This window comes from Heterodontus francisci, chromosome 27, assembly GCF_036365525.1.
Source record: "Heterodontus francisci isolate sHetFra1 chromosome 27, sHetFra1.hap1, whole genome shotgun sequence".
Lineage (NCBI taxonomy): Eukaryota > Metazoa > Chordata > Chondrichthyes > Heterodontiformes > Heterodontidae > Heterodontus > Heterodontus francisci.
In genome coordinates, this window is record NC_090397.1 from 13,399,704 (window position 1) to 13,427,338 (window position 27,635).

The window sequence follows — 27,635 nt, forward strand, 5'->3', positions numbered from 1 at the left end:
AAACTCATTTTCTGGAGTGAGTTACCAGATCTCAACTGGAAAGGTGTGGGTGGGAGAGTGGAACACAAGTGCTACACCTGGCCTCAGTGTCCCTAATTAGGGAGGGGGGGGGGGGAATGCTGAGGGGATCAGGATTCCTTTTCCTGACCATAACATACACTCTCCCTGAGTAGAAAATGTGCATGTGCGGGATTAGAGGGAGAACAAAATTGGGCTGGTCTACGATCAAACAGTATCTACATATACAGCATCAGGGATAATGTATGATAAATGGCTGGAATTGGAGAGGGGTGGATGAGGTATTGGGGAGCTGTCATTTTCTGGGTGGGGATGGAGGGAAAATAAATTTCATTGACTTGATCTACCAACACAAGATAATTAATGCTTTGGTACTGGTTTCAGGCTTCAGTCAGTTTGCCTGCTTTGGTTTTGCTGTACTACTTTGGCATAATTTATCTGCAATGTATTGGTTGAATGAGGAAGAATGTCAATAAGAACATAAGAAATAGGAACAGGAGTAGGCCATTCAGCCCCTCAAGACTACTCCACCATTCAATCAGATCATGACTGATCTGATTGTGGCCTTAACTCCACTTTCCTGTCGGCCCCCCATAACCCTTTACTCCCTTGTAGATCAAAAATGTGTCTAGCACAGCCTTGAATATATTCAATGAGACAGCCTGCACTGCTCTTTGGGGTACAGAATTCCAAAGATTAATGATTCTCTGAGAGAAAAAATTCCTCCTCATATCCATCTTAAATGGGAGACCCTTTATTTTGAAACTGTGTCCCATAGTTCTAGATTCCCCTATGAGGAGAAACATCCTCTCAGTGTCTACCCTGTCAATCCCCCTCAGAATCTTATATGTTGCAATAAAATCACCTCTCATTCTTCGAAACTCCAATGAGTATAGGCCCAACCTGCACAACTTTTCCTCATAAAACAGCCCCTTCATCCCAGGAATCAACCTAGTGAACCTTCTCTGTACTGCCTCCAATGTAAGTATATCCCTTAAGTAAGGAGACCAAAATTGTACGCAGTATTCTAGATGTATTCTCACCAATACCCTTTACAGTCATAGCAAAACGTCCCTACTTTTATACTCCATTCCCCTTACCATAAAGGTCAACATTCCATTTGCCTTCCAAATTACTTGCTGCACCTACCTGCTAATGTTTTGTGATTCATGTATGAGGACACCCAGATCCCTCTGCACTGCAACATTCTGCAGTCTCTCTCTATTTAAATAATATTCTGCATTTCTATTCTTCCCATTCTTAAATTCCATACTTTGGTATGGTCTTCATTCTTTTGAATGTCGTTCAACATCCATGTACAAATAAGTAGGCAATCAACCAAAATAGGAGAAAACCACTGCATGACTACCCTTTAGAAAGCTTGATGTCATGATAGCTATTTACTTGCATTCTTTTGGAGAAAGACAAAGTTGAATATAAGAAACAAAATTTGAGCTCCAGGTCATAGAAAAAAATCAAGGCGCACGTTCTTTTTTCTTTTGGGCCTCCTTATCTCGAGAGACAATGGATACGCGCCTGGAGGTGGTCAGTGGTTTGTGAAGCAGCGCCTGGAGTGGCTATAAAGGCCAATTCTGGAGTGACAGGCTCTTCCACAGGTGCTGCAGAGAAATTTGTTTGTTGGGGCTGTTGCACAGTTGGCTCTCCCCTTGCGCCTCTGTCTTTTTTCCTGCCAACTACTAAGTCTCTTCGACTCGCCACAATTTAGCCCTGTCTTTATGGCTGCCCGCCAGCTCTGGCGAATGCTGGCAACTGACTCCCACGACTTGTGATCAATGTCACACGATTTCATGTCGCGTTTGCAGACGTCTTTATAACGGAGACATGGACGGCCGGTGGGTCTGATACCAGTGGCGAGCTCGCTGTACAATGTGTCTTTGGGGATCCTGCCATCTTCCATGCGGCTCACATGGCCAAGCCATCTCAAGCGCCGCTGACTCAGTAGTGTGTATAAGCTGGGGGTGTTGGCCGCTTCAAGGACTTCTGTGTTGGAGATATAGTCCTGCCACCTGATGCCAAGTATTCTCCGAAGGCAGCGAAGATGGAATGAATTGAGACGTCGCTCTTGGCTGGCATACGTTGTCCAGGCCTTGCTGCCGTAGAGCAAGGTACTGAGGACACAGGCCTGATACACTCGGACTTTTGTGTTCCGTGTCAGTGCGCCATTTTCCCACACTCTCTTGGCCAGTCTGGACATAGCAGTGGAAGCCTTACCCATGCGCTTGTTGATTTCTGCATCTAGAGACAGGTTACTGGTGATAGTTGAGCCTAGGTAGGTGAACTCTTGAACCACTTCCAGAGCGTGGTCGCCAATATTGATGGATGGAGCATTTCTGACATCCTGCCCCATGATGTTCGTTTTCTTGAGGCTGATGGTTAGGCCAAATTCATTGCAGACAGACGCAAACCTGTCGATGAGACTCTGCAGGCATTCTTCAGTGTGAGATGTTAAAGCAGCATCGTCAGCAAAGAGGAGTTCTCTGATGAGGACTTTCCGTACTTTGGACTTCGCTCTTAGACGGGCAAGGTTGAACAACCTGCCCCCTGATCTTGTGTGGAGGAAAATTCCTTCTTCAGAGGATTTGAACGCATGTGAAAGCAGCAGGGAGAAGAAAATCCCAAAAAGTGTGGGTGCGAGAACACAGCCCTGTTTCACACCACTCAGGATAGGAAAGGGCTCTGATGAGGAGCCACCATGTTGAATTGTGCCTTTCATATTGTCATGGAATGAGGTGATGATACTTAGTAGCTTTGGTGGACATCCGATCTTTTCTAGTAGTCTGAAGAGACCACGTCTGCTGACGAGGTCAAAGGCTTTGGTGAGATCAATGAAAGCAATGTAGAGGGGCATCTGTTGTTCACGGCATTTCTCCTGTATCTGACGAAGGGAGAACAGCATGTCAATAGTCGATCTCTCTGCACGAAAGCCACACTGTGCCTCAGGGTAGACGCGCTCGGCCAGCTTCTGGAGCCTGTTCAGAGCGACTCGAGCAAAGACTTTCCCCACTATGCTGAGCAGGGAGATTCCACGGTAGTTGTTGCAGTCACCGCGGTCACCTTTGTTTTTATAGAGGGTGATGATGTTGGCATCGCGCATGTCCTGGGGTACTGCTCCCTCGTCCCAGCACAGGCATAGCAGTTCATGTAGTGCTGAGAGTATAGCAGGCTTGGCACTCTTGATTATTTCAGGGGTAATGCTGTCCTTCCCAGGGGCTTTTCCGCTGGCTAGGGAATCAATGGCATCACTGAGTTCCGATTTGGTTGGCTGTATGTCCAGCTCATCCATGACTGGTAGAGGCTGGGCTGCATTGAGGGCAGTCTCAGTGACAGCATTCTCCCTGGAGTACAGTTCTAGGTAGTGCTCAACCCAGCGGTCCATCTGTTTGCGTTGGTCAGTGATTATGTCCCCCGATTTAGATTTGAGGGGGGTGATCTTCTTGATGGTTGGCCCAAGAGCTCTCTTCATGCCATCATACATTCCTCTGATGTTTCCGGTGTCTGAGGCCAGCTGGATATGACTGCATAGGTGTTGCCAGTAGTCGTTTGCGCAACGCCTAGCTGTTCTTTGTGCAGTACTTCTGGCTGCTTTAAGTGCTGCGGATGTTAAATCGCTGGGGGCTTTCTTGTAGTTCAAAAGTGCAATGCGCTTAGCGGCTATGACAGGTTCCAGCTCTTCATTATGAGATTGAAACCAGTCTGCATTTCTCTTCGCACTTTTGCCGTAGGTGGTCAAAGCTGACTCATAGATGGCGTCTCTGATGTGGGCCCACTTGGTCTCAGCATCCCCTGTGGGAGTGTTTTGAAGGGCTGTTACAAGTGAATTTAGAAATTTTTGTAACAGCTGTGGGTGAGAAATTCTGCTCGTGTTGATGCGCGGGTGGCCCTTCTGCTTGGAATGATGCAACTTCTTTGGTCTGAGTCTAACCTTGCTGCACACCAGGGAGTGGTCGGTGTCGCAGTCCGCACTGTGGAAGCTGCGTGTGATTTGAACACTGTTTAAGGCGGCTCGCCTTGTGACAATGAGGTCTAGCTGGTGCCAACGACGTGATCTTGGGTGCCTCCATGAAACCTGGTGACAGGGTTTAGTGTGAAAGAACGAGTTGGTGATGCAGAGGTTATGATAGGTACACAACTCAAGCAGTCTCTGCCCGTTCTCATTCATCCTTCCAACGCCATAGCGCCCAAGGCAGGAGGGCCATGAGTCATGGTCGGCCCCAACCTTGGCATTAAAGTCCCCCAGCAGGAATAGGTGTTCGGTGTTGGGGATGCTGCTAATGATGTTATGGAGTTGTTCATAGAACTGGTCTTTAGCTTCAGGTGTGGAGCAGAGTGTTGGAGCATAGATGCTGAGTAGGTGTACTGGACCAGAGGTGGTGAGCAGTCGGATGGACAGTATGCGTTCCGAGCCATTTGAGGGAGGCTCTATCATGCTGAGCAAGGAGTTTCTGATGGCGAAGCCCACTCCATGCTGTCTTGGTTCTTCAGGATCCCTGCCCTGCCAGAAGAAGGTGTAGTCTTGCTCTGCTAGAGAGCCACTCGCGGGGAGGCGAGTCTCCTGAAGTGCTGCAATGTCCACATTGAATCTACTGAGCTCGTTGTTAATGATGGCGGTCTTCCGAGAATCGTTGATTTGTGTAAGGTCTTCCGACAGGCCAGGACACATAGTTCTGACGTTCCAGCTTGCAAAGCGAAGGGCTGGTACCTTCTTTCCTTTTTTCATGTTGTTTGGTGCGGTGTATCAGTCCACCTTTCGGGCAATGACCCTGAGCTCCAAGCACCCATTGAAGCAGGCAGACTGTGGCGGGACAGAACCTTATTGACCGGGGGCTGCCCGGTTTGAGGCGGGCAGTAGCTGTCCAGTGAGGTGCAATGACCTCTCCCACCGACAAAGGCAACCCGTGGCGCCCAGTTTCTACGCCAATTTATCTGGACTTATAACCCGTAACTGCTGCCTTCCGTGTTGTTTTAGTCGCTGTGAGGCAACTATGGAGTGACCTCTCCATGGCGCATGCCTGGGCAAATTTATGGAGGTTGAGAGTTGCCCAGTCGTCAAAACCCCCCTCTCGGCCTTTCTGGTGGGGTCCAAAGGAGTGCAGGACACGACGTTTGGCACCAGTATGGCTGCAGGAACTGCCGGAAACATGCCAAAGGTGACACATGACCGCCCACGGGGTTCCGCTCCGGATTTTCTGTTAGGGTTTACTCCCTTAGCCTTGGTCTCTCCCGAGACGCCCACAAGGCAGTGGGGTTGTTGGGGCCCCTACACAGGTGTAGGATGGTGCCGGTGGGAGGAGGGGATGCAAGGGGGAGGGGTAGAGGGAGGGGGTGGGGGGGGGTGCAGGGGAAGGGGGTGCGGGGTGAAGATGGTGCGAGGGGGGGGGCGGGCTGGGACGGGGTTGTGAGGGGGTGAGCTGAGAGGGTGGAGCAGGGAAGGGGACGGGGGTGGGGGGGGTGGAAGGGGGGTAAAAGGGGGGGGGGAGGGGGGGTGTAATCTGGTGCAGGTAATAAGCCATTTCCTCAGTGCCCACCATCGACGTCCGGAAAGCTCATCCACGTCCTTCGGGATGTGAAGCATCATTTGGCAGACTTAGAGGTGATTACATTTGCTAAGGGTTTTTTTTTGCAGTGGTTTAAATAAAGGCATGCAGCATTGCCGACAGTGCGCTGCAGATGCTCTCCGAGCCATCTCCCGCGGGCGCTTTGAAGTTGCGGCCGGGGGGGCCGTTCGTGGATGTTTTGGGTGTTCGGGGCACCTTTTCACAGGACTTCTCTCGGGTCCCGCAGCTCCTTCTTCACCTCAATGGACTTACCGCATGCCGTGGCTGCAGACACTCTGGACTGTGAAGACAGCAGGATCAGAGATTGAAGTATCAGCAGCTGTGCTCGTCAGTTTCATCCGGATCAATTTCATTGAGAAAACAAAGAGCAGGTGTGGCTGGGGGAGGGCAGTGGGCCCAGGTAACATACACTAAACTAACTGTTAACTTTTAGATAGGGCTAAAATGAACTGATTTAAAGAGCCAGGGGAATTTAAACAGTTTAAGAGGGCAGATTGGGGGAGAAAACGTTAGGGATGGGAGCAGATGGCCATGGATAGAGTTGAACAGCTAGGGAGCTTCCAGCCCAGGAGCCATCTTGAACAACTCACGTACAGAGGACTATTTGTAGTTGAGTGCTGAACTACATCAAACAAAGCAGGGTGGGCATAACAATGGGGTTGTGAAAATGTACAAGAAAGTAATGAAAAGGAACCCGCATTAGCGCCTTTCCCTCAGAACACCCCTATGTGCTTCACAGCTGGTGAAGTACTTTTGAAGTTAGTCAATGTTGTGATGTAGGAAAGTGCAGCTTTCTGCAAGCTTCTACAAATAGCAATGAGATAAATTTGTCTTAGTGATATTGGGCTGAATTTTACCAGCCCCTCGACGCCGCAGGTCGGGGTCCGGTAAAATTCTGAGCGAGAGGCCTGCCTCGACCTGCGACGCCGAGAAGGGCCTGCCACAAATTACCAGCGGCGGGGGGACCTTGGTGCGGCACCTCAATTACCATATGTTAAACGGTACTTACCACTGCAGATTATGCAGCCCACCGCCTCCCCTTGGACACTTCCGGATTTTTCGTTGAACGGGCGGCCGTCATGTGCCATCCCATTCCCAAACAGAAAAGCTGCCGGGTCATCAGAGGCAGAAGGCTCCGCTACGGAAGGTTAAGTTCCATTTTCAGGGGTCTCACTCTGCATACTGGAAGGAGAGGGGGGAATATGCAGGGGTCTCACAAATAAATAAAAGGTTTGTCGACACAATGTTATCCAGAGTTGGGAAATTTCCAGAATCATCTGCATCAATTAGCTACTTCTATTCCCAGAGGGCCACAGAGACATGAAAAGCAGTTCAACACTTAAACAGTGTAGTGTTTACAGCTTACTCCAAAATGCTTTGTAAGATCGAGATCTGTACCAAAACTCATGATGTCATTTATACAAGAAAATGCATCTTTCATTTTCGAACACATGAAAATATAAGAATTATACACAGAATGTACAGGCCTAAACAATCAGGGAGGGGGAAAGTCAGAAACCATGACAGTGTAAATTCCACTCTCTCTTAACTCACATGTGACATTCCAAGTAGTAAATATGCAACCTATATAAGCATGTATGAATGATTACATTCCAGCCTGAAGCTATTATAAAATGATATTCTCAACACTGAAATCGCTTTCAAACTAATGTGTACTTCCTTTGTCATTCGGTTTCATTTGCCTTTCCCCCAAGATCGAGACCCAGCTGACTGAACATGTACTGCAATTTACTGACTGGCAGTGTGATGAAATTGGCAAAAACAGTCAGTTCAAGTTTAGTTGCACCACATATTAAGCTTGCAGTTGCTTCATCCCTCCTAATAATTTAAAGACTGTCAACACCACATTCTGTGGTTCTTCATGTCAATCTGGTTCAGTGTAAACTGCACATCAAAACACAAGGATTACAGTCAACAGGCTATTTCTTGTAACTAGGTTGGAATGAATACTTTTGAAAATGTAATATTCCATTTATACTGCAACTTATAATCTGGAGAGCTTCTGGTTTACAGTAGATCGCAACTGAACTGCCTAATCAGAAAGTACTATAAATACAGCACAAGAGGAAAAGATCAAAATGAAGGCATCAATTTCCATTGATCTGTGAAGTACAGCACATTAGAGTCATAGAGTCGTACAGCATAGAAACAGGCCCTTCGGTCCACCGCGTCCATGCCGACCATAATGCCTATCTATACTAATCCCACCTGCCTGTATTAATTCCATATCCCTCTATGCCTTGCTCATTCAAGTACCTGTCCAGATGCCTCTTTAATGTTGCTACTGTTCCTGCCTCCACCACCTCCTCTGGCAGCTCATTCCAGATACCCACTATTCTTTGTGTGAAAAATTTACCCCTTTTATCCCCTTTTAAACCTCCTCCCTCTCACCTTAAATCTATGCCCTCTAGTTTTAGTCACCCCTACCATGGGAAACAGACTCTAGCTATCTACCCTATCTATGCCTCTCATAATTCTATATACCTCTATCATGTCCCCTCTCAGCCTCCTTCGCTCCAGGGATAACAGACCCAGCCTATCCAATCTCTCTTTATAACTCAAGCCCTCCAAACCAGGTAACATCCTTGTGAATCTTTTCTGCACCCTCTCTAGCTTAATCTCATCTTTCCTGTACTGCACACAGTACTCCAAATGCAGCCTAACCACTGTTATGTACAACTGTAACATAACGTCCCAACTCTTGTACTCAATGCCTTGGCCAGTGAAGGCAAGCATGCCACACGCCTTCTTCACCACCCTGTCTACCTGTGTTGCCACTTTCAGGGAACTATGTACTTGCACCCCAAGGTCTCTCTGCTCAATAACACTCCTCAGGGCCCTGCCATTCACTGTATATGTCCTGCCCTGGTTTAACTTCCCAAAATGCATCACTTCACACATGTCTGCGTTAAATTCCATTTGCCAAACCCTTGCCCACCTTCCCAGTTTATCTATATCCTGTTGTAACCTTAGTCAACTTTCTTCACTGTCCACTATACCACCAATTTTGGTGTCATCTGCAAACTTACTAATCATGCCCCCTACATTCTCATCCAAGTCATTAATATATATGACAAACAACAGAGGGCCCAGCACCGATCCCTGCGGCACACCACTAGTCACCGGCCTCCAATCTGAAAAAAAATCCTCCACCACCACCCTCTGCCTCCTATCACCAAGACAATTTTGTATCCAATTGGCTAGCTCACTCTGGATTCCATGTGTTCGAACCTTCTGGACCGACCTACCATGCGGGACCTTGTCAAAGGCCTTGCTAAAGTCCATGTAGACAACGTCCACCGCCCTGCCCTCATCAATCCTCCTGGTCACCTCCTCAAAAAACTCAATCAAATTCGTGAGACATGATTTCCCATGCACAAAGCCATGCTGACTATCCCTAATCAGACATTGCCTTTCCAAATGCATACAAATCCTGTCTCTCAGAATCCCTTCCAATAAGATTCCCACTGATGTAAGGCTCACCAGCCTGTAGTTCCCTGGCTTATCCCTGCTGCCCTTCTTAAATAAAGGCACAACATTAGCTATCCTCCAGTCTTTCGGTACCTCACCTGTAGCTAACGATGATACAAAAATCTCTGCCAGGGCCCCAGCAATCTCCTCCCTTGCTTCCCATAGCATTCTAGGATACACCTGGTCAGGCCCTGGGGATTTATCCACCTTAATGTGCTTCAAAACCTCCAACACCTCCTCCTTTGTAATGTTGATATGCTCCAGGATATCGCTGTTCCGTCCCTTGAACTCACTAGCTTCCATGACCTTCTCCACGGTAAATACAGACAAGAAGTATTCATTTAAGACCTCGCCCAATTCCCGTGGCTCCACACACAGATTACCACACTGATCCTTAAGGGGACCTACTCTCTCCCTAGCTACCCTCTTACTCTTAATATACTTATAGAATCTTTTAGGATTCTCCTTTATCTTATCTGCCAGGGAAATCTCATGGCCCCTTTTCGCCCTCCTACATCCCTTATACTCCTCGAGGGACTCGCTTGATCCCAGCTGCCTATACCTGACATATGCCCCCTTCTTTGTTCTGACCAGACCCTCAATATCCCTCGTCAACCAAGGTTCCCTAAATTTGTCAGCCTTGCCCTTCAATCTAACAGGAACATGCCGGCCCTGAACTCTTCCTATCTCACTTTTTAAAGCGTCCCACTTGCCAGACGTCCCTTTACCTGTAAGCAGCCTCTCCCAATCAACTTTTGAGAGTTCCTGTCTGATGCCATCGAAATTAGCCTTCCCCCAATTTAGGACTTCAACTTGAGGACCAGTCCTATCCTTTTCCATAACTATCTTGAAGCTAATAGAGTTATGGTCACTGGTCCCAAAGTGCTCCCCCACTGACACATCAACCACCTGCCCAACCTCATTTCCTAAGAGGAGGTCGAGTGTAGCCCCTTCTCTAGTCGGGCCATCCACATATTGCTTCAGAAAACTATCCTGGACACACTTAACAAATTCTTCCCCATCTGATCCCTTAGGACTAAGGCAGTCCCAGTCAATATTAGGGAAGTTAAAATCACCTACTATTACAACCCTATAATTCCTACACCTATCTGTGATTTCCCTACATATATGCTCCTCCAATTCCCTCTGACTATTGGGGGACCTATAGTATAATCCCATCAAAGTGATCACCCCTTTCTTATTTCTAAGTTCTGCCCATATGACCTTGCTGGACGCTCCCCCCGGGATATCCCCTCTAAGTACAGCCGTGATGTCCTCTCTAATCAATAGTGCAACTCCCCCTCCTCTCTTACCTCCACCTCTGTCATGCCAGAAGCATCGTTACCCCGGAACATTGAGCTGCCAGTCCTGTCCATCCCTCAACCATGTTTCCATAATAGCTATAATATCACAATCCTATGTACTGATCCATGATCTGAGTTCATCTGCCTTACCTGTAAGGCTTCTTGCATTAAAGTAAATGCAGTTTAGCCTACCAGACCTTCCATGCTCCCTGTCCTGCCCCTGCCTGGCCTGCCTACTGGCCTTGTTTGCTTTAACCACTACATTTGCCTCAACTATCTTATTGGAGCAACTACTATTTTGGGTCCCACCCCCTAGCCAGACTAGTTTAAATCCTCCCGATTAGTACTAGCAAACCTCCCCACAAGGATATTGGTCCCCTTCCAGTTCAGATGCAACCCGTCCCTCTTGTACAGGTCACCTCTGCACCATTATGGCCTGATTGACAGCAGCCCCACTCTTCAGCAGTCAGGTAAGAATTTCTTTGACAGCTGTCAGGAAGCAGGTGCTGGGGCGCTTAAAATAGGGCCCCAGCACCTGCTGCACTGCTGTCAAAAGGTTCCTTACTGCGCCGGATGTCCCGCTTCTCCTCACATAATACTGGGGGGGGGTTGGGGGAGACTTGGCACATTGATGCTAATGAGCCCTCGCGCATAATATCATGGGGGCTCTGCAGCAGCCGCTGAATGCGGGCACCCCTCCGAGTTCAAAGGGCACTGTCACAGAGCGTGGTGCCCGAATAAAATTCAGCCTGTTGTTTGAGGCCAGAACACCAGGAGACCTCCCCTTCTCTTCTTTGGATAGTTATGGGATCTTTTATGGCCACCTGAGAGGGCAGATAGGGCCTCAGTTTAACATCACATCCGAACAATGGCACCTCCGACAGTGAGCCTCTGTACTTGACTGGGGTGTGAGACTGGATTTTGTGCTCAAGTCTCTGGAATGGAGTTTGAACCCACAACATACTGACTCAGAGATGAGAGTGCTTGGTACAAAGATTAGAGGGGAGATGAGGAAAAGTTTTTTCACCCAGAGGGTGGTAGAGGTCTGGAACTCACTGCCTGTAAGGAAAGTAGAGGCAGAAACTCTCAACTCATTTAAACAGTGTCTGGATATGCACCTCAATTGCCCTAACCTGCAAAGCTACGGACCAAATGCTGGAAAGTAGGATTGGGCTGGGTGGCTCGTTTTTCAGCTGGCGCAGACATGATGGGCCAAATGGCCTCTTTCTGTTCTGTAAACTTTCTATGATTTTACTTTAGTATTTCCTGGAGTTTAGAGGAATTAGAGGTGATCTAATTGAAACATATAAAATGTTTCAGGGCTTGACAGGGTGCTGAGAAAATGTTTCACCTGGCTGGGGAATCTAAAACATGAGCTCACAGTTTCAAAATTAGGGGTCAGATATTTAGGACTGAGATGAGGAGAAATTTCTTCACTCAAATGGTTGTGAATCTTTGGAATTCTCTACCCCAGAGAACCGTGGATGCTCAGTCATTGTGTATATTCAAGGCAGAGGTTGGTAGATTTTTGGGCATGAAGGGAATTAGGAGATATGGGGAAAGTGTGGGAAGGTAGAATTGAGGTAGCAGATCAGCCATGATCTTGTTGAATGGCGGAGTAGGTCCAAAGGGTCAAAAGGGCTACTCTAGCTCCTATTTCTTATATTTTATTTTATTTATTTAGAGATACAGCACTGAAACAGGCCCTTCGGCCCACCAAGTCTGTGCCGAGCATCAACCACCCATTTATACTAATTCTACACTAATCCCATATTCCTACCACATCCCCACCTTCCCTATATTCCCCTACCACCTACCTATACTAGGGGCAATTGCTAATGGCCAATTTACCTATCAACCTGCAAGTCTTTGGCTGTGGGAGGAATCCGGAGCACCCGGCGAAAACCCACGCGGTCACAGGGAAAACTTGCAAACTCCACACAGGCAGTATCCAGAATTGAACCCGGGTCGCTGGAGCTGTGAGGCTGCGGTACTAACCACTGCGCCACTGTGCCGCCCCATATTCTTATCACTAGTCTGCAGTCCTTGCGTCTTTCTGTAATTTGATGGGCTGAAGGGCCTGTTTCTGTGCTGTATATCTCTATGACTCTATTTGCTCCTCTATCTCCTTCCTACTATTTGATAACCTGTAGTATACACCCAGTAATGTAATAGCTCCTCTTTTGTTCTTTATTTCTAACAAAATAGGCTCTGTCTTTCAGCCCACAATTACTTCATCCCACTCGTTATTCAATGTTGTTTGATCAATACTGCCACCAACAGCACCTCTCCTTTTTCTAATTTCCTATCTTTGCTGAGTACCTTGTAGCCAGGAATATTAAGTTCTCAATCATCCTCTTATTTGAGCAAAGTCTCTTATTTCCACTATATCATAGTCCCATGTGGTGACTTGTGACTGCAGCTCACCAACCTTATTTACCACACTCCATGCATTTAAGTACATGCACTCCAAACCCATCCCAGATTGCTTCGCATTTGCCCTTGTCTGATTCCTCCTATTTCTGAACTATTCTTCACTGTATTGCTTCTCGAAATCCTCTGTGCACCTTGTTTCTCCTCTCTCATGCCCATCCCCCTGTTGAATTAGTTTAAACCAGGGCTGTCCAACATACGGCCCACAGGCCAAGATCCAGCCCGCCAAACGTTTCCATCTGGCCCACAGACGTAAACCGTTCCCGGAGCCGTTCCTCATCCTCACCTTGACTGGAGATGAGAAATTTCCCTTTGTCTGACTGGCTTTTAAACTATTGCGTTGTCAATTTCACAGCTGACAGCTGCTGACATCAGGAACAGCTGTTTAACAACAGACTTGGGGTTTTCCGACGGGTTCTGACTTTTTTTTAAAGCCTGCCGGAAAACCCCAAGTCTGTTGGGAAACGGCTGTTCCCGATGTCAGCAGCTATGAAACTGACAGCAATCTTTTTTTAAAGAACTGACAAACCATCGGCTGAGCATTCCACTCTCTGCAACCATGTCAGAGAGAGTGGAAGAGAGAGAGGGGGGGAGAGACAGAAAGAGAGGGGAGAACAGAGAGAGAGAGACAAAGGGGAACAGAGAGAGGGTGGGGGGAACAGAGAGAGAGAGAGAAAGGGGGAGACAGAGAGAGAGAGGGGACAGCAAGGGGGGTACAGAGAGCTGGGGGTGACAGAGAGAGCGGGGAACACTGAACAGGGAACACAGAGCGGGGAACGGGGAGCGGGGAACACTGGAGACACGTGGGTGGAGAGAGCAGGCAGAAGAGATGCAGAGAGGGGAGGGTGGAGAGGGACAGAGAAAGGGGGGAGAACGAGACAGAAAGTGGGGGGGAGTAGGAGACAGACAGATGTGGGAGAGGGAGTTAGAGAGACAGACAAACAGTGAGGGGGAGAGATGAGAAAGAGGGGAGAGAGAGAGTCAAAGAGTCATTTACTTAAGGCACACAGGAGGCCATTCTATCTATCGAGCCCATGCTGGCTCTCCACAGTCCCACTCCCTGGCTCGATCCCCGTAGCCCTGCAAGTCTATTTGTCTCAGGCGGCCATCCAACTTCCTCTGGAAGTCATTGATTGTCTCCACTTTCACCACCCCTGTGGGCAGCGAGTTCCAGGTGATTACCACCCGCTGCGTAAAAAAGGTGCCTCCTCATATTCCAACTGCATCTTTTGCACAAAACTTTCAATCTGTGTCCCGTAGTCCTAGAGGGGAGGGGGGAGGCAAGAGAGAACGAGACACACACACACAGAGCGCAGAGAGAGTGGGGAGAGAGATCAAGGTCTCTCCTGAAAGATGGACGTCAATCCAGAATACTCTGCATTGCTACATCAACTGTGCGGGCAGAGACTGACTACCTATGCAAGCGAATACAATACCAGGTATGTCACTAAATCAGCTTCCAATATAGTGACGAGAAAGTAAGTCAATAAATTAGTCTTCTCATTTAAAGCTTCTTCACAAAAATGCACATTTGTTGTTGTTTTATTAGTAAGATAAATTTTTAATGCCTTTATCTTTCGAAATTTGCTCACTGGCTCCCCAGGCCAAGCAAAAATCGTAATGTGGCCCTCCACCCCAAAAGGTTGGACAACCCTGGTTTGAACCATCCCCCACAGTACTAGTTAACTTTCCGGTGAGGCCATTGGTCCCAGTGCTATTGAATTGTGTTCCATCCATTTTAGTCAGGCCACTTCTGCCCCAGATTTGGTCCCAATGACCCAGTAATCTGAAGCCCTCCCTCTTACACCAATTCTCCAGCCATGCATTAACCTGTTTTACCCTATTATTTCTATACTCACCAGCACGTGGCACTGGGAGTAATCCAGAGATTACCACCATTGAGACTCTGCTTTTTAACTTCCTCCCTCGCTCCTGGAACTCTGATTGCAGGACCTCAACCCTTTTCCCTCCTATTTCATTGGTTCCCAAAAGGACCATGACTTATGGCTGTTTCAATTCTCCCCTCAAAATGTACTACAGGCTCGATGTGGTTTCCTATACTCTTGCACCAGGGAGGCAACACAATATGCAGGACTCACGTCAACAGTTGCAGAAACACCTGTCTGTTCCCCTGTCAATCAAGGCCTTGATAATCACAACTTTTCTACACTTTGCTGTGCTCACCTGTGCAGCCATTTGCCCCACAATGCTTTGGATGTTCTTCAGACTGCACTTGGCTAAGGTGTCGCCACGGTTTGAGAGTGTTACACTTCTGCACTGCCTGCCAGTTCCTACCCTGCCAGTTGGCAACCCACTTACTATCCTCCTGAACTCTGTATCTGTGGGGTGACCATCTCCTGGAACGTATCATCCAGACTGGTTCTAAACAGATAACTATTAAACAAAGCAAAATAAAGGTACAGCACTTACGATCACTCATAATTTTTCAAATAATTTGTGTGGCTTGCTGGGGCTTTATTCTAGTGGAAGTTTAGTCACATCACATCTTATATTTTTGTTTCTCCAGTAAACAAGAATACCGGCACATTCAGATTTCCAACTTTCTCTGCAAAGATTCAGGCAGCTTAAGGGTGAAGTAAGGGTGAGACACCCGAGCAAATACTGCTGAAAATAGCTGTCCTGCAAAACCTAATAACTGATCAGGAGTTAAGTGTAGTTTTATTTTAGCCAAAATATCTTTCAACGATTTAAAGTATACTGCTCCTTTAAAGTGTTGTAAAGCTGGATTCCTCATCCTTGTCCTTTCAAACAGCCAATCAGAGACATAGCCCTTGAAAAGCAAGATGGTTGCCCCAGTGTCTGAGCTGGTAAAAGCAAAATGGCTGGTCTATGCAGAGACCAATGTCAGTAGGCATGGCAATGTGGGCGCTCCTTCAGGAAGGGGAGACAAGCATTGTAAAGGATGATGGTGTTCTCCCAACCCATTTTCTCACTTTTTTTGGTTTGGGAGGAAGTAGTGCTGAATCCTGGCTCAGTATTGGATGGTGGCAACTGAAGACTGAGGAAGTGGGAAGAGATCCACTGGGTAATTTTTTTTCTGCTTGAGCATATACAAATAATTTGTATATAAACTTCCATACAAATTAACCTGGTGCAGTTGATTTAAGCAAGTTTGTTTCACTGACCCTTCTGAAAAAGAAAGGAAGGGAACCAGGGACGCCACAACAGAAAGGTTGTTTTCCTGTCCTGTTCATCAACTGATTAAACAGCAGCCACAGTTGTACGAAGATTATTTAAAAAATTAAATACAAACGTAGGAATTGTGAGTTGAAAAAGGACCAAGGTCCATCTAGTTCACCTTCTACTATCCTGACAGTTGTATGATAGAAAGATAATGAAATTGTTGACTAATCATGACAATCAATCTCTATCAATTAATCTACAACTTTACATCATAAATTTTCAGCAATATAGAATGTATTGTATATGCCAGGTTAAATTTTGCATAAAATAAATGGATACCATTTAGTGATAATGGTTGTTGTCAATAGCAGTTTCTGCAGGCAACGCAGAGTTAACAGTGCAGATCTCGCACAGTGCAAACAATGTCCATATCTCCAAAACCCTAAACCTGAGCCCCCTCAACCTTCATCCGACCCCACCCCCAGCCCTAATCCAAGCTGCGGTGCCAAAAGCACGATGCAGGGCAGCTGCAGTATTGATAGTCCCTCTGAAAATAAATAGCAGGGCACCAATTGTAAATAGTCTGAAAAGATCACAAACATCATTGTTCCTTTAAATATATGCAGACATAAATATTATTTCTGCCTAGCAGCAACTTCAAAAGTAATCAATTGGTTGTATAGTGCTTTTGGACATCCTGAAGTTGTGATACAGATCTGTATAAATGCAATTTCTTTCTCATCTTCCTCCTTACTGAAATGCTATTTGGCTCTTCTGTACTGGGATGTCCTGGGGATCTGTCATACAGCAACTGTTTTTCCTCCATCTTTGGAGCTTTCTGCCCTCAGCCTTCATCAAACTGTCATTTATAACATTATTTTTAACTAAAATGCAATTAGTGAATCTACCGAGTGAATAACTGAGTCATAGAAACCAGGAAAATCCCAGGAAAAGTCCCCTGTTTCTGCTGAGTCTCTAGTTCTTGTTGGGCGGTAAGGATGATATAATTGATCCCAGTTTCCAGGATTAGGGAATGGAAAAATATCTAACTGTTCCTGTTCTTGATCAATATTCAGTGACTATAGCAGTCAGTGATTAATGGTAGAGTGACCAGTGGTTGACTGCTGACTGACTGATGTGTCTAGCGAACAGGGAGGTGGGGGAAGGGTGCCTGCCGGTGGTTCATGGAATAATAGAAACTTACAGCACTGTAGGCCAGTAAGACCCGTCATGCCAGTGCTGGCTCTTTGGTGGACCAGCTGTGCTTAAGCCCACTTCACCACTTTTTGTATAGAATCTTGCCTCATGCTAGGAGCCATTGTGGCAGTGACCATTATGTTAACTGAATAACTGTAGATGTTTTTATTAGTGAATGGTGTAATGTGACCGTTGACCTGAGTGATGAGTGACCTGTGGGATCAGTGACCATTGAACTGTGTTATGAGTGACCTGTGTGATGAGTGATCTATGGGATCAGTGACGACTGAACTGTGCAATGAGTGATCATTGAATTGTGTGATGAGTGACCTGTGTGATGTGATCTGTGGGATCAATGACCATCGAACTGTGCGATGAGTGACCTGTGGGATAAATGACCATTGAATTGTGCAATGGGTGACCTGTGTGATGAGTGATCTTTGGGATCAGTGATGATTGAACTGTGCGACGAGTGACCATTGAATTGTGCGATGAGTGACCAGTGGGATCTATGACCATTGAATTGTGCGATGAGTGACCTGTGTGATGAATGATCTGTGGGATCAATGACGATTGAACTGTGCGACGAGTGACCTGTGTGATGAGTGATATGTGGGATCAGTGACCACTGAACTGTGCAATGAGTGACCAGTGGGATCTATGACCATTGAACTGTGCGATGAGTGACCTGTGTGATGTGATCTGTGGGATCAATGACCATCGAACTGTGCGATGAGTGACCAGTGGGATCTATGACAATTGAACTGTGCGATGAGTGACTTGTGTGATAAGTGATTTGTGGGATCGGTGACTATTGAACTATGCGATGAGTGACCTGAGTGATGAGTGACCTGTGGGATAAATGACTATTGAATTGTGCAATGGGTGACCTGTGTGATGAGTGATCTATGGGATCAGTGATGACTGAACTGTGCGACGAGTGACCATTGAATTGTGCAATGAGTGACCTGTGTGATGAGTGATCTGTGGGATCAATGACCATTGAACTGTGTGATGAGTGACCTGCGGAAACAGTGACGATTGAACTGTGCGATGATTAACCTGTTGGATAAGTGACTTGTGCGATGACTGACCTGTGTGATGAATGACTGGTGAAATGACTGACCAATGACCTTTTGGATCAGTGACTGGTGGAACGAACAGCCATTACAGTTACCAACCCTCCAGGATTGCCCCGGAGTCTCCACGAATTAAAGATTAATCTCCAGGACACTAATGAGAGCAACACAGGATAAAAATCATAGGGGCATTAAATAGAGTAAGGTAGAGTTTCTGCTTTGAGCGCAATTGGGAAAATACACTTGAAATTGAGCTGGATAGATTACAGTTCAAGTTTCCACTAAAATTAATTTGCATATTCACAAACATAAAATCTTCTATGAACCAGTGCAATCGGGCAGTGTATTATAATGTTATTTTTTTGTTTGAATTATCGATGTATTTAAAATTCTCTGATTGCTTGTTCAGGTTCAGCTGAATCCACCCAGACTGTACTGATACAACTAGAGAAAACAAGAAGGAACTCGGCCGCATTCTGTGCATGTTTTTCATATTCTTTGTGCACTTCTGTTTATTATAGAGAACTTTGGAAATGGGATAAAACGGTTGTTAGAGGCAGGAGCTCACATGATGAAACCTGCACGAATATGTCTGGCAGAGTTGGCAACTTTAACTGCCATTGACCTGTGCCTGATGGAATGAGTGACCGATGGGATCAGTGACAGTTGACCTGTGTGATGAATGACCAGTGGCTGATTGATTGATGTGATGAGGGACCTGTAGGATGTGTAATCAGTGAGATTAGTGGCAGCTAACCTTGCAATGTGACCAACAGGACGAGTGACCTGTGGATGACCTAGGGATGACATGTTGGAAGGTTCATCAAATGAGGCCATAATGATCGAGCTAAGGAACAAAAAAGGGGAAATCACACAGTTGGGAGTGTACTATAGACCCCCAAACAGTCAGAGGGAGATAGAAGAGCAGATATGTAGGCAAATTTCTGAGAAGTGCAAAAACAATAGGGCAGTAATAGTAGGGGATTTTAACTACCCCAATATTAACTGGGATAGTTTTAGTGTGAAAGGAATTGAGGGAGCAGAATTCTTGAGGTGCATTCAGGAGAACATTTTTGGCCAGTATGTAGCAAGTCCAACAAGAGAGGGTGCAGTTTTAGACTTAGTTTTAGGAAATGAAGCTGGGCTGGTGGAAGGAGTGGCAGTGGGAGAGCATTTTGGTGGTAGTGATCATAATTCAGTCAGTTTTAACATAATTATGGAAAAGGGCAAGGATAGAACAGGAGTTAGAATTCTCAATTGGGGCAAGGCCAATTTTATTAAGCTGATGAGTGATTTAGCGAAAGTGGACTGGAAACAGCTACTTGAAGTGTCAAATCAGTGGGAGGCATTCAAAGGGGAGATTCAAGGGGTTCAGGGTAAACATGTTCCCACAAAGAAAAAGGGTGGGATGGCCAAATCGAGACCCCTATGGATGTCAAGGAGATTACAGGGTAAGATAAGGCAGTAAAGGAAAGCTTATGTCCAATACCGAGAACTCAATGCTGCAGAAAGCTGAAAGGAGTATAGAAAGGGGAGGGGTGAAATCAAAAAGGAAATTAGGAAAGCTAAGAGAGGGAATGAAAGAATATTGGCAAGCAAAATCAAAGTGAATCCAACGATATAAATACATGAAGAGTAAGAGGATTACTAAGGAGACAGTAGGGCATAACAGACCAAAAAGGTAACCTATGTGTTGGGGCGAAAGATGTTCGTATTGTTCTTAATGAATACTTTGCGTCTGTCTTCAGAAAAGAGAGGCACGATGCAGATATTGTAGTTAAGGAAGAGGTGTGTGAAGCATTGGATGTGATAAACATAAGGAGAGAGTAAGTATCAATGGGATTAGCATCCTTGAAGGTTGATAAATCACCAGGGCCAGATGAACTGCACACTATTAAAAGAAGCCAGAGAGGAAATAGCGGAAGATCTGTCCATCATTTTCCAGATCTCATTGGATACAGGCGTGGTGCCAGAGGATTGGAGTACTGCTAATGTTGTACCTCTGTTTAAAAAGGGAGCGAGTGATAGACTGAATAATTACAGGCCAGTCAGTTGAACCTCAGTAGAGGGCAAATTATTGGAACCAATTCTGAGATCTAGGGAAATGTAGCAAGGTGGATACAAAATTGGTTCAGTGGCAGGAAACAACGGGTAATTGTTGATGGGCATTTTTGCAACAGGAGGGCTGTTTCCAGTGTCGTTCTGCAGGGCTCAGCACTGGGTCCCCTGTTTTTTGTGGTATATATTAATGATCTGGATGTAAATGTAGGGGCATGATCAAGAAGTTTGCAGGCGACACAAAGACTGGCCGTGTGGTAGATAGCAAGAAGGATAGCTATAGGCTGCAGGAAGATATCAATGGACTGCTCAGGTGGGCAAAAAGGTGGCAAATAAAATTCAACACAGAGAATTGAGAGGTTATGCATTTGGGGAGATCAAACAAGGCAAAGGAATACACACTTAATGGGAAAATACTACGAGGTGCAGAGGAATGAGGGACCTTGGAATGAATGTCCACAGATCCCTGAAGGTAGCAGGACAAGGTGGTTAAGAAGGCATATGGAATCCTTTCCTTTATTAACCGAATATATAGAATATAAGAGCAGGGAGCTTATGCTGGAACTGCATAAATCATTGGTTAAGCTACAACTTGAGTACTGTGTGCAGTTCTGGTCACCTCATTACAGAAAGGATGTAATTGCACCAGAGATGGTATAGGGGAGATTTACGAAGATGTTGCCAGGACTGGAAAAATGCAGGAAAGATTGGATAGGGGATAGGCTGGGGTTGTTCTCCTTGGAACAGAGAAGGCTGAGGGGAGATTTGATTGAAATGTACAAAATGGTGATGGGTCTGGATAGAATGGATGCGTGGGACCTAGTTACCTTAGCAGAGAGGTCAGTGACTAGGGAGCATAGATTTATAGTGGATTAGAGGGGAGATGAAGACATTTTTTTTTAACCCAGTGGGCGGTAGGATTCTGGAACTCAATGCCTGAAAGGGAGGTAAAGGCAGAAACCTTCAACTCATTTATAAGGTGTCTGGATATTGCAGGTCAAGAGCTGTAACTTGCAGGGCTACAGACCAAATGCTGGAAGGTGGGATTAGACTCCGCGGTTCGTTTTTCAGCCGACGCAGACATGATGGGCCAAATGGCCTCTTTCTGTGCCATAAACTTTCTATGATTCTATCAGTGAGACTGATGGGATGGGTGACCAGTGGGATGAGTGACCAATGCATTGAGTAACTGACACAATGTTGGCCAGTGATAAAAACAGAAAGTGCTGGAATACACAGCAGATCAGGCAGCATCGGTACACAGAGAAACAGAGTTGACGTTTCAGGTCTGTGACCTTTGCTCAGAACCTGTCAGATGAATAACCTGTAGGCTGTGTGAGCAGTACGATAAGAGACCGCTGCGATTAATAACCACTGACTAACCGAATGAGCGCGAACTGCAATTATTTTGCCACCCTTACCCTTTCCAGCCAATGAGAGGCGACCTTTCAAATTGGAACGCGTCATCACCGCACGAGAAACCAACCGCCGGTCCATCGAGCCGGAAGTGGTAAAAAAAATCCCTTCCCTCAGCGAATGAGAGCGTTGTGCCGGAAATGACGAACACGGCAGCAGCCGGCCTGAAATGCGGAGGGCGGTAGATTGGGTGTTAGTGAGTTTGCGCCAGTGAGCTGTTTGCTTTTGTGCGCAGGCGCTAGTCTCTGCTGGCTGAGTAGTTAGTGGCTGCTTTGTGTGGTTGGTAAGTGTAGTTCAGCTTCTGGGGGGGAGCCTGTGTTGAGCGGCGGATACCGTTAAATTGGACTGCAGCTCTGTCTGCTTATCTTTTCAGTGTTGTATTGGCAGGGCATGAGTGCGAGGTGGCTTGAGGCGAGCCTGGGCCCGGCTGCTTTGGTGATTGGCGGCTTCTGCATTTCTACTGTAGAATTGCTTCATTGTAGTTTTTCCTCCCGTTTCCCGGTTATAAGCTAGTGAGTTACAACTCTAACTTGTTTTTTAAATATATATTTCGTCTTTAACATAGTCAAAGTTTTCCATGTGTTTTATAGGGTCTAATTGGACAGACCTCCGTCACATTACATCAGTTGACAAATGCTTGTTCCAAATTTGAAGTGACTGAAGAGCGGTTCAGGGAGGGATTTCTAGAATTTAGGGCTGAGGCAGCTGAGGGCATAGTTGCCAATGGTGCAGTGACGAAAATCAGGGATGTGCAAGATTCCAGATTTGGAGACATGTGTAAATCTTGGGGTTACAGAAAGGGATTTTTCTCATTCCTAAATGTTCTGACCAATTAACTTAAATAGCTGGAAGTGTTGAAAGTAAGTTAATTTTGTGAACTGTTAAATTAAAATTGTTTATCATGCCTCTGATGTTTCAAAGTGGTTTCTCAATTATGCAGTTGCAGCTGTTAATATGGGCAAATATGTAGTCATATACACAAGATTTCCCGCACAACAATGCGATGACTAGTTAATCTACAATAAAAGCAAAATACTGCAGATGCTGGAAATCTGAAAATCAAAGTGCTGGTAATAGTTAGCAGGTCTGGCAGCATCTGTGGAGAGAGAAGCAAAGTTAATGTTTCAGGTCAGTGACCTTTCAAGCACTTTCTGATTTTAGACCAGTTAATCTACTCTTGGTTGAGGGAAAGATATATTGGCCAGGCCACCAGAACTTCCTGTTCTTCATTGAAGCCTTGTTAATGAAGCAATGCCCATGTGTCTGAAAATTGAAATTTATTTGTAATGCTTGTGACTGTGTCCCATTTTATGAATAATGAAATAAATACTTCATCCAATGTATAGTGCAGAAGTAAAAGCAAAATACTGTGGATGCTGGAAATCTGAAATAAAAACCATGCTGGAAATACTCAGCAGGTCTAGCAGCATCTGTGGATTGAGAAGCAGAGTTAATGTTTCAGTTCTGTGACCTTTCATCAGAACTGTATCTTCTGTTCACTATCTGTTGTAGTGAGTTCCACTCAATAAATACATTTCTATTTCCCTATTGTATTTATTAGTGATTAGCTTGTGATTATGGCCTACTTTTGGATTCTCCAAATGGGGAAATATTCTCTCCACACCTCCTGTTCAACCCATTTGTAACTTTAACCTCAGATCACTTCCTAAGGCTTAAAAATACCAACCTGCTCAAACTTTTAAGAGCTGTGGTATCTTTGGTCTGGTGCCATCCTTGTAATATCAAGTCAAAAATATATATATATTGACTGTCAAATACAGCAGTTGCTTTGTGAGGTGAAAAATAGTGGTCTAATCTCAAGGCTGCAAACTAATTAAATGAATAGATATCTATTAATTGAACCACCCAAATAGGAAATCTCATTTTGGTCTTTTTGAAAGCTTAGAACCTGTAGATTTAATAGGTTAATTGCCATTGTACCTCATCTAACTTTAAAAAAAAAATCTCAGCAAACAAGTTGCACTAGATTTTCAATACAAATGAGTGACAATATTGCTCTGAAATATGCTAGCTGTTTTTACTTGGAAGCAGAAGGGAAGTCTCGTGGCAGTACTTGTTTAATAATGCTTTTTTTATATGGAAAAATACAGCAATATTTTCTGTACTGCCATGTTGCCATAGATGGAAATTGTAGTGCAGTTCCTTTTGAGGTGGACTGGACGAGGATTTCATTCTAACTTGGGTGCCAATCCTAAAGCAGCAGTTGCTGTAAGTTGTCTGCCTTGGTACACTACATGTTTGGGAAGTTTCCCTGTATGCCCAAGTTCCATGTTGGTTCTCTGGCTGGTCTGAAGTCATGGATCTCCATTGGAGGTCCTCAGTTGCAGTAGTATGTTGATTCTGTATCCTGGAATAAATTGGCAGTTAATGACTCAACTCTATGGTCTCCATACAAGTTTTAAAAACTTTAGTATGAGGGACAAGATTTTGTATTTTTCAAATAATGGGTCAAAATATGGAAATATGAACAGGTGTATATAGCCATATTGTAATCACTTTAATCTCTTGTTTTAATGCAGATCCTGAGGATTGCATTGGAATTAGTTTTACTGCTAGCTACTAAAATCATTTGTGTTCCAACTTGACTGGATCGCCTATAGGTTTTTTTTTAATGCTTTCATTACAACAAGGCATCATGGATCTGACTTTGGATGGACTGGAAGAAAATGAATCTTGTGTGGAAGCAAAATGCCTCAGCCCTGATCACTTGAACAAAGGATTTTTATTTGAGATGGATTCCGATAAGTCAGAATTTGAAATTCCTGAGACACCCAGGTACAGAAGTCAGGTCTTAAAATGCCAGTTTTTTTAAACAATCACTACAGAATACAACACCTATGCGCATCATTATATCATGTATATCTCACACTTCCATCTTTTTGTTTTAAGCCCTGTTTTTTCCAAGAAAAACAGTAAACCATATCAAGCGGAGACTGCGACCCAGGATAGAGTTACTAATGAAGGGAGAAAGCCCAGATCTGTGAGTTGGCCTTTCATCTTGTACCATCAAACCTAACTCTGCTTCCCTCTGAAGTTAACACCAGGATAAATTTGAAGAATTAAACCACTAGTGTTCATGCTGCTATTTAGCCAAAGCTAAGTCTTGTATGACAAAAGCAAAATACTACAGATGCTGGAAATCTAACAAACAAAAAATGATGGAAATATTCAGGTCAGGCTGCATCTGTGGAGAGAAACAGTAAAAAGGTCACATGGACCTTAAACGTCATTGTTCTGGGAAAGGGCATTCTAGTCTGGAGTAGATTAGAGATGGATAGAGGTGAGGTGATGAATTTAAATGCGAGTATGAGAATTCTAAATTTAAGTTGTGGGGGACCAGAAGCCAATCTAGGCCAGCAAGGACAGAGGTGGGTGGGATTTGGTGCAGATAAGATAGTGCTTTTAGATGATCTGTGGTGTAGGAATATGGGTGTAGGTTATTCACCCCCTTGAACCTGTTCCTCTATTTATGATGGGTGAATGATTGGTTAAAGAGCATTAGAATGGAATATGGAGGCAGAAAAGGCAACTGAGGATTTCATCCCCACATTGGGTGGGATAGAGACAGGTGATATTACAGAAATGATTATTTTTGTAATACTGAAAATATGGAATGGGAAGCTTGACTTGGTCAGCCAGAATGCTGAGGAAGCCATTAGTCCAGCCTGAGATAGTGGCTGGAGAGGGGTTGCTGGAGTTGGTGGCAGAGGCTGATGTCTTATTTATAGCTGAAGGAAGCTGGATCATAATAGTCTGAGAAGCAGTCCTGCATCAGAGGTGGTGGTGGTTGTGTTACCCAGCTCTGTTGGAGAACTAATAGTACGGAAGTTGGATGCGAAGACCATTTCCAGAAATGGCTAACATAATAGGATAATTAATATTGGAACTAAGCAAGGGCTGTTGAGCTGGACAATGGAGAAGAATGGAAGTTGGTGTGGCTGGCTGCGTCAAGGCATGCAGCAGGATGGTAATGGATATTGCAACATTTGCACTGTCTCGGGACTTTAAAACTTCAGGGTTGTGGTAGGTAAAGAAACCTGATTGGTGACGTTCAAACAGGGAATTGCTGGAAAAGGTAGTGCTGGTTACAGGTGAGTTTTATTGGGGGGTAAGCAGTTTTGAAAACACGACTGTGCAATTTACATCTGGCGTTTGAAGTTTGGTATGGAGGGCAGTGGGAGCTGCATGGATAGGCTCCATCTTGGTGACAGAAGTCCATGAATTCTTTACACTTAATTGGAGGGAGCAGAGAGGGGTTTCGGGCGACAGGTAATGGAGAAAAGCTTGCAGTTGTATTCTCTCTATGATGGTCATAGAGTAGTGGGTGGCTTTATTGGTCCAGTAAAATTTGAGGTACAGTTAGATATAGTGATGGATCACTAAACCAACTATATGAGGTCTGCATCTTTGATTTAAGGGAGCAGTACCAGGGGAATGACTGGTATGGCAATAGGAGCAGGAGTGGGCCATGTGACCTATTTAGGCTGCTATGCCATTCAGTAAGATAATGGCAGAACTTCTACAACTCAATTTCCTGCCCTATCTCCATCTGCCTGAGGACCCAAAAATCTATCCGTTTCAGTCTTGAATATACTTACAAATGTTCCACAGTTGCCTGTGTAGAGAATTCCAAAGATTTGCGACCATTTGAAGAAATCTCTCCTCATCTGTGTCCTAAATGGCTGACCCCTTATATTGAGATTATGACCCTTGGTTCTAGACTCTCTAGCCAGGGAAAACAGCCACTCAGTATTTACCCTTCAAGCCCAATAAGATTTATATATGTTTTAACATCAGTTCTCATTCTTAAATCCTAGGATTTACATAATCTACGCAATCTGTCTTTTTTTTTATATAGGATAGCACACTCATCCAATAATTGATCTAGTGCACCTTCATTACTCCTCCAAGGCAACTGTGTTCTTCCTTGGGTAAGGACACCAGACCTGCACACCGTGCTCCAGGTGTGATCTTGCCGAAGTCACATTGTGGCAAAACTTCCTTACTCTGTATTCTAACCTCCTTGCAGCAAAGGTTAATATGCCATTTGCTATTCCTGCATGTTAATATTGTGATTTGTGTACATGAGCCCAGAAATTCTTTTGAATCTCAACACCTGCTCATGTCTCCTTTTTAAAAATATTCCTCTTTTCCGTTCTTGCCAAAGGGTTAATCTCTCACTCTTTACCTCGCCTACTCTTAACTGCTCTGTATCTCCTCATGACATATTTATTTGCACCTTCCTCGCAGCATACTTTCCTACCAAGCTGTTTATCATCAAACTTGGATATATTTATTGATCCCTTTAAGTCCAAGCACTAATCCTTGTGGCATTCTACTAGTTACAACCCATAACCCTGAAAATGACCTGTTTATTCCTTTAGTTTTAACTAACTAATTGCCTATTCATGCTAATATATTCCCCTGATTGTGTGTAATTAACTCTTGTGGCACATTACCATACACCTGAAAATCCAAACATACTGCCTCAACTGGTTCCTTTTATCTACACTGCTAGTTAAATACTAATTTATCAAACACAGGGCATTTGACATAGTGCCACACAACAGACTTGAGGAAAGTTGTAGCTCATTGAATAAACGGGGCAGTAGCAATATGGATATGGAACTGAGTGACAGGAAACAGTAGTGGTTCTTGAATGTTTTTCAGGCTGGAGGAAGATTTGTAGTGGAGTTCCCCAGGGTTAGTGTTGGGATCCTTGCTTTTCCTGATGTATATTAATGATTCGAAACTTGGAAGCATTGTGAGGAAGATAGCGTAGAACGTCAACATAGACAAGTTAGTGGAATGGGCGGACAAGTGGCAGATGAAGTTCGATACGGAAAAATGTGAAGTGGTGCATTATTGTAGGAAGAACACAGACAATATAAAATAAA

At 45.0% G+C, this 27,635-nt stretch overlaps 1 protein-coding gene and 1 long non-coding RNA gene across 11 annotated transcripts in view; one reads left to right on the top strand and one right to left on the bottom strand.

Annotated features, from left to right (window-relative positions):
• Positions 1-21,800, bottom strand: part of LOC137384656 (uncharacterized) — a 74,195-nt gene extending 52,395 nt beyond the window's left edge. Inside the window, exons 1-2 of the long non-coding RNA XR_010977628.1 lie at positions 21,723-21,800; positions 18,259-18,397 (exon numbers count right to left, since the gene is read on the bottom strand). This is a non-coding gene — a long non-coding RNA (uncharacterized lncRNA). The remainder of the gene's footprint in view (positions 1-18,258; positions 18,398-21,722) is intronic.
• Positions 1-27,635, top strand: part of si:ch211-59o9.10 (uncharacterized protein LOC561841 homolog) — an 82,199-nt gene that overhangs the window by 5,655 nt on the left and 48,909 nt on the right. Inside the window, exons 1-4 of one of the 10 annotated variants that reach the window (XM_068058850.1) lie at positions 21,891-22,000; positions 22,658-22,845; positions 24,339-24,513; positions 24,628-24,718. The exons of 1 other annotated variant lie outside the window; for it this stretch is intronic. In XM_068058850.1, coding sequence (XP_067914951.1) covers positions 24,350-24,513; positions 24,628-24,718 — 255 coding nt within the window. In that variant the 5' untranslated portion in view covers positions 21,891-22,000; positions 22,658-22,845; positions 24,339-24,349. 8 more of the 10 variants (XM_068058849.1, XM_068058852.1, XM_068058854.1 and 5 more) reach the window with 8 other exon arrangements.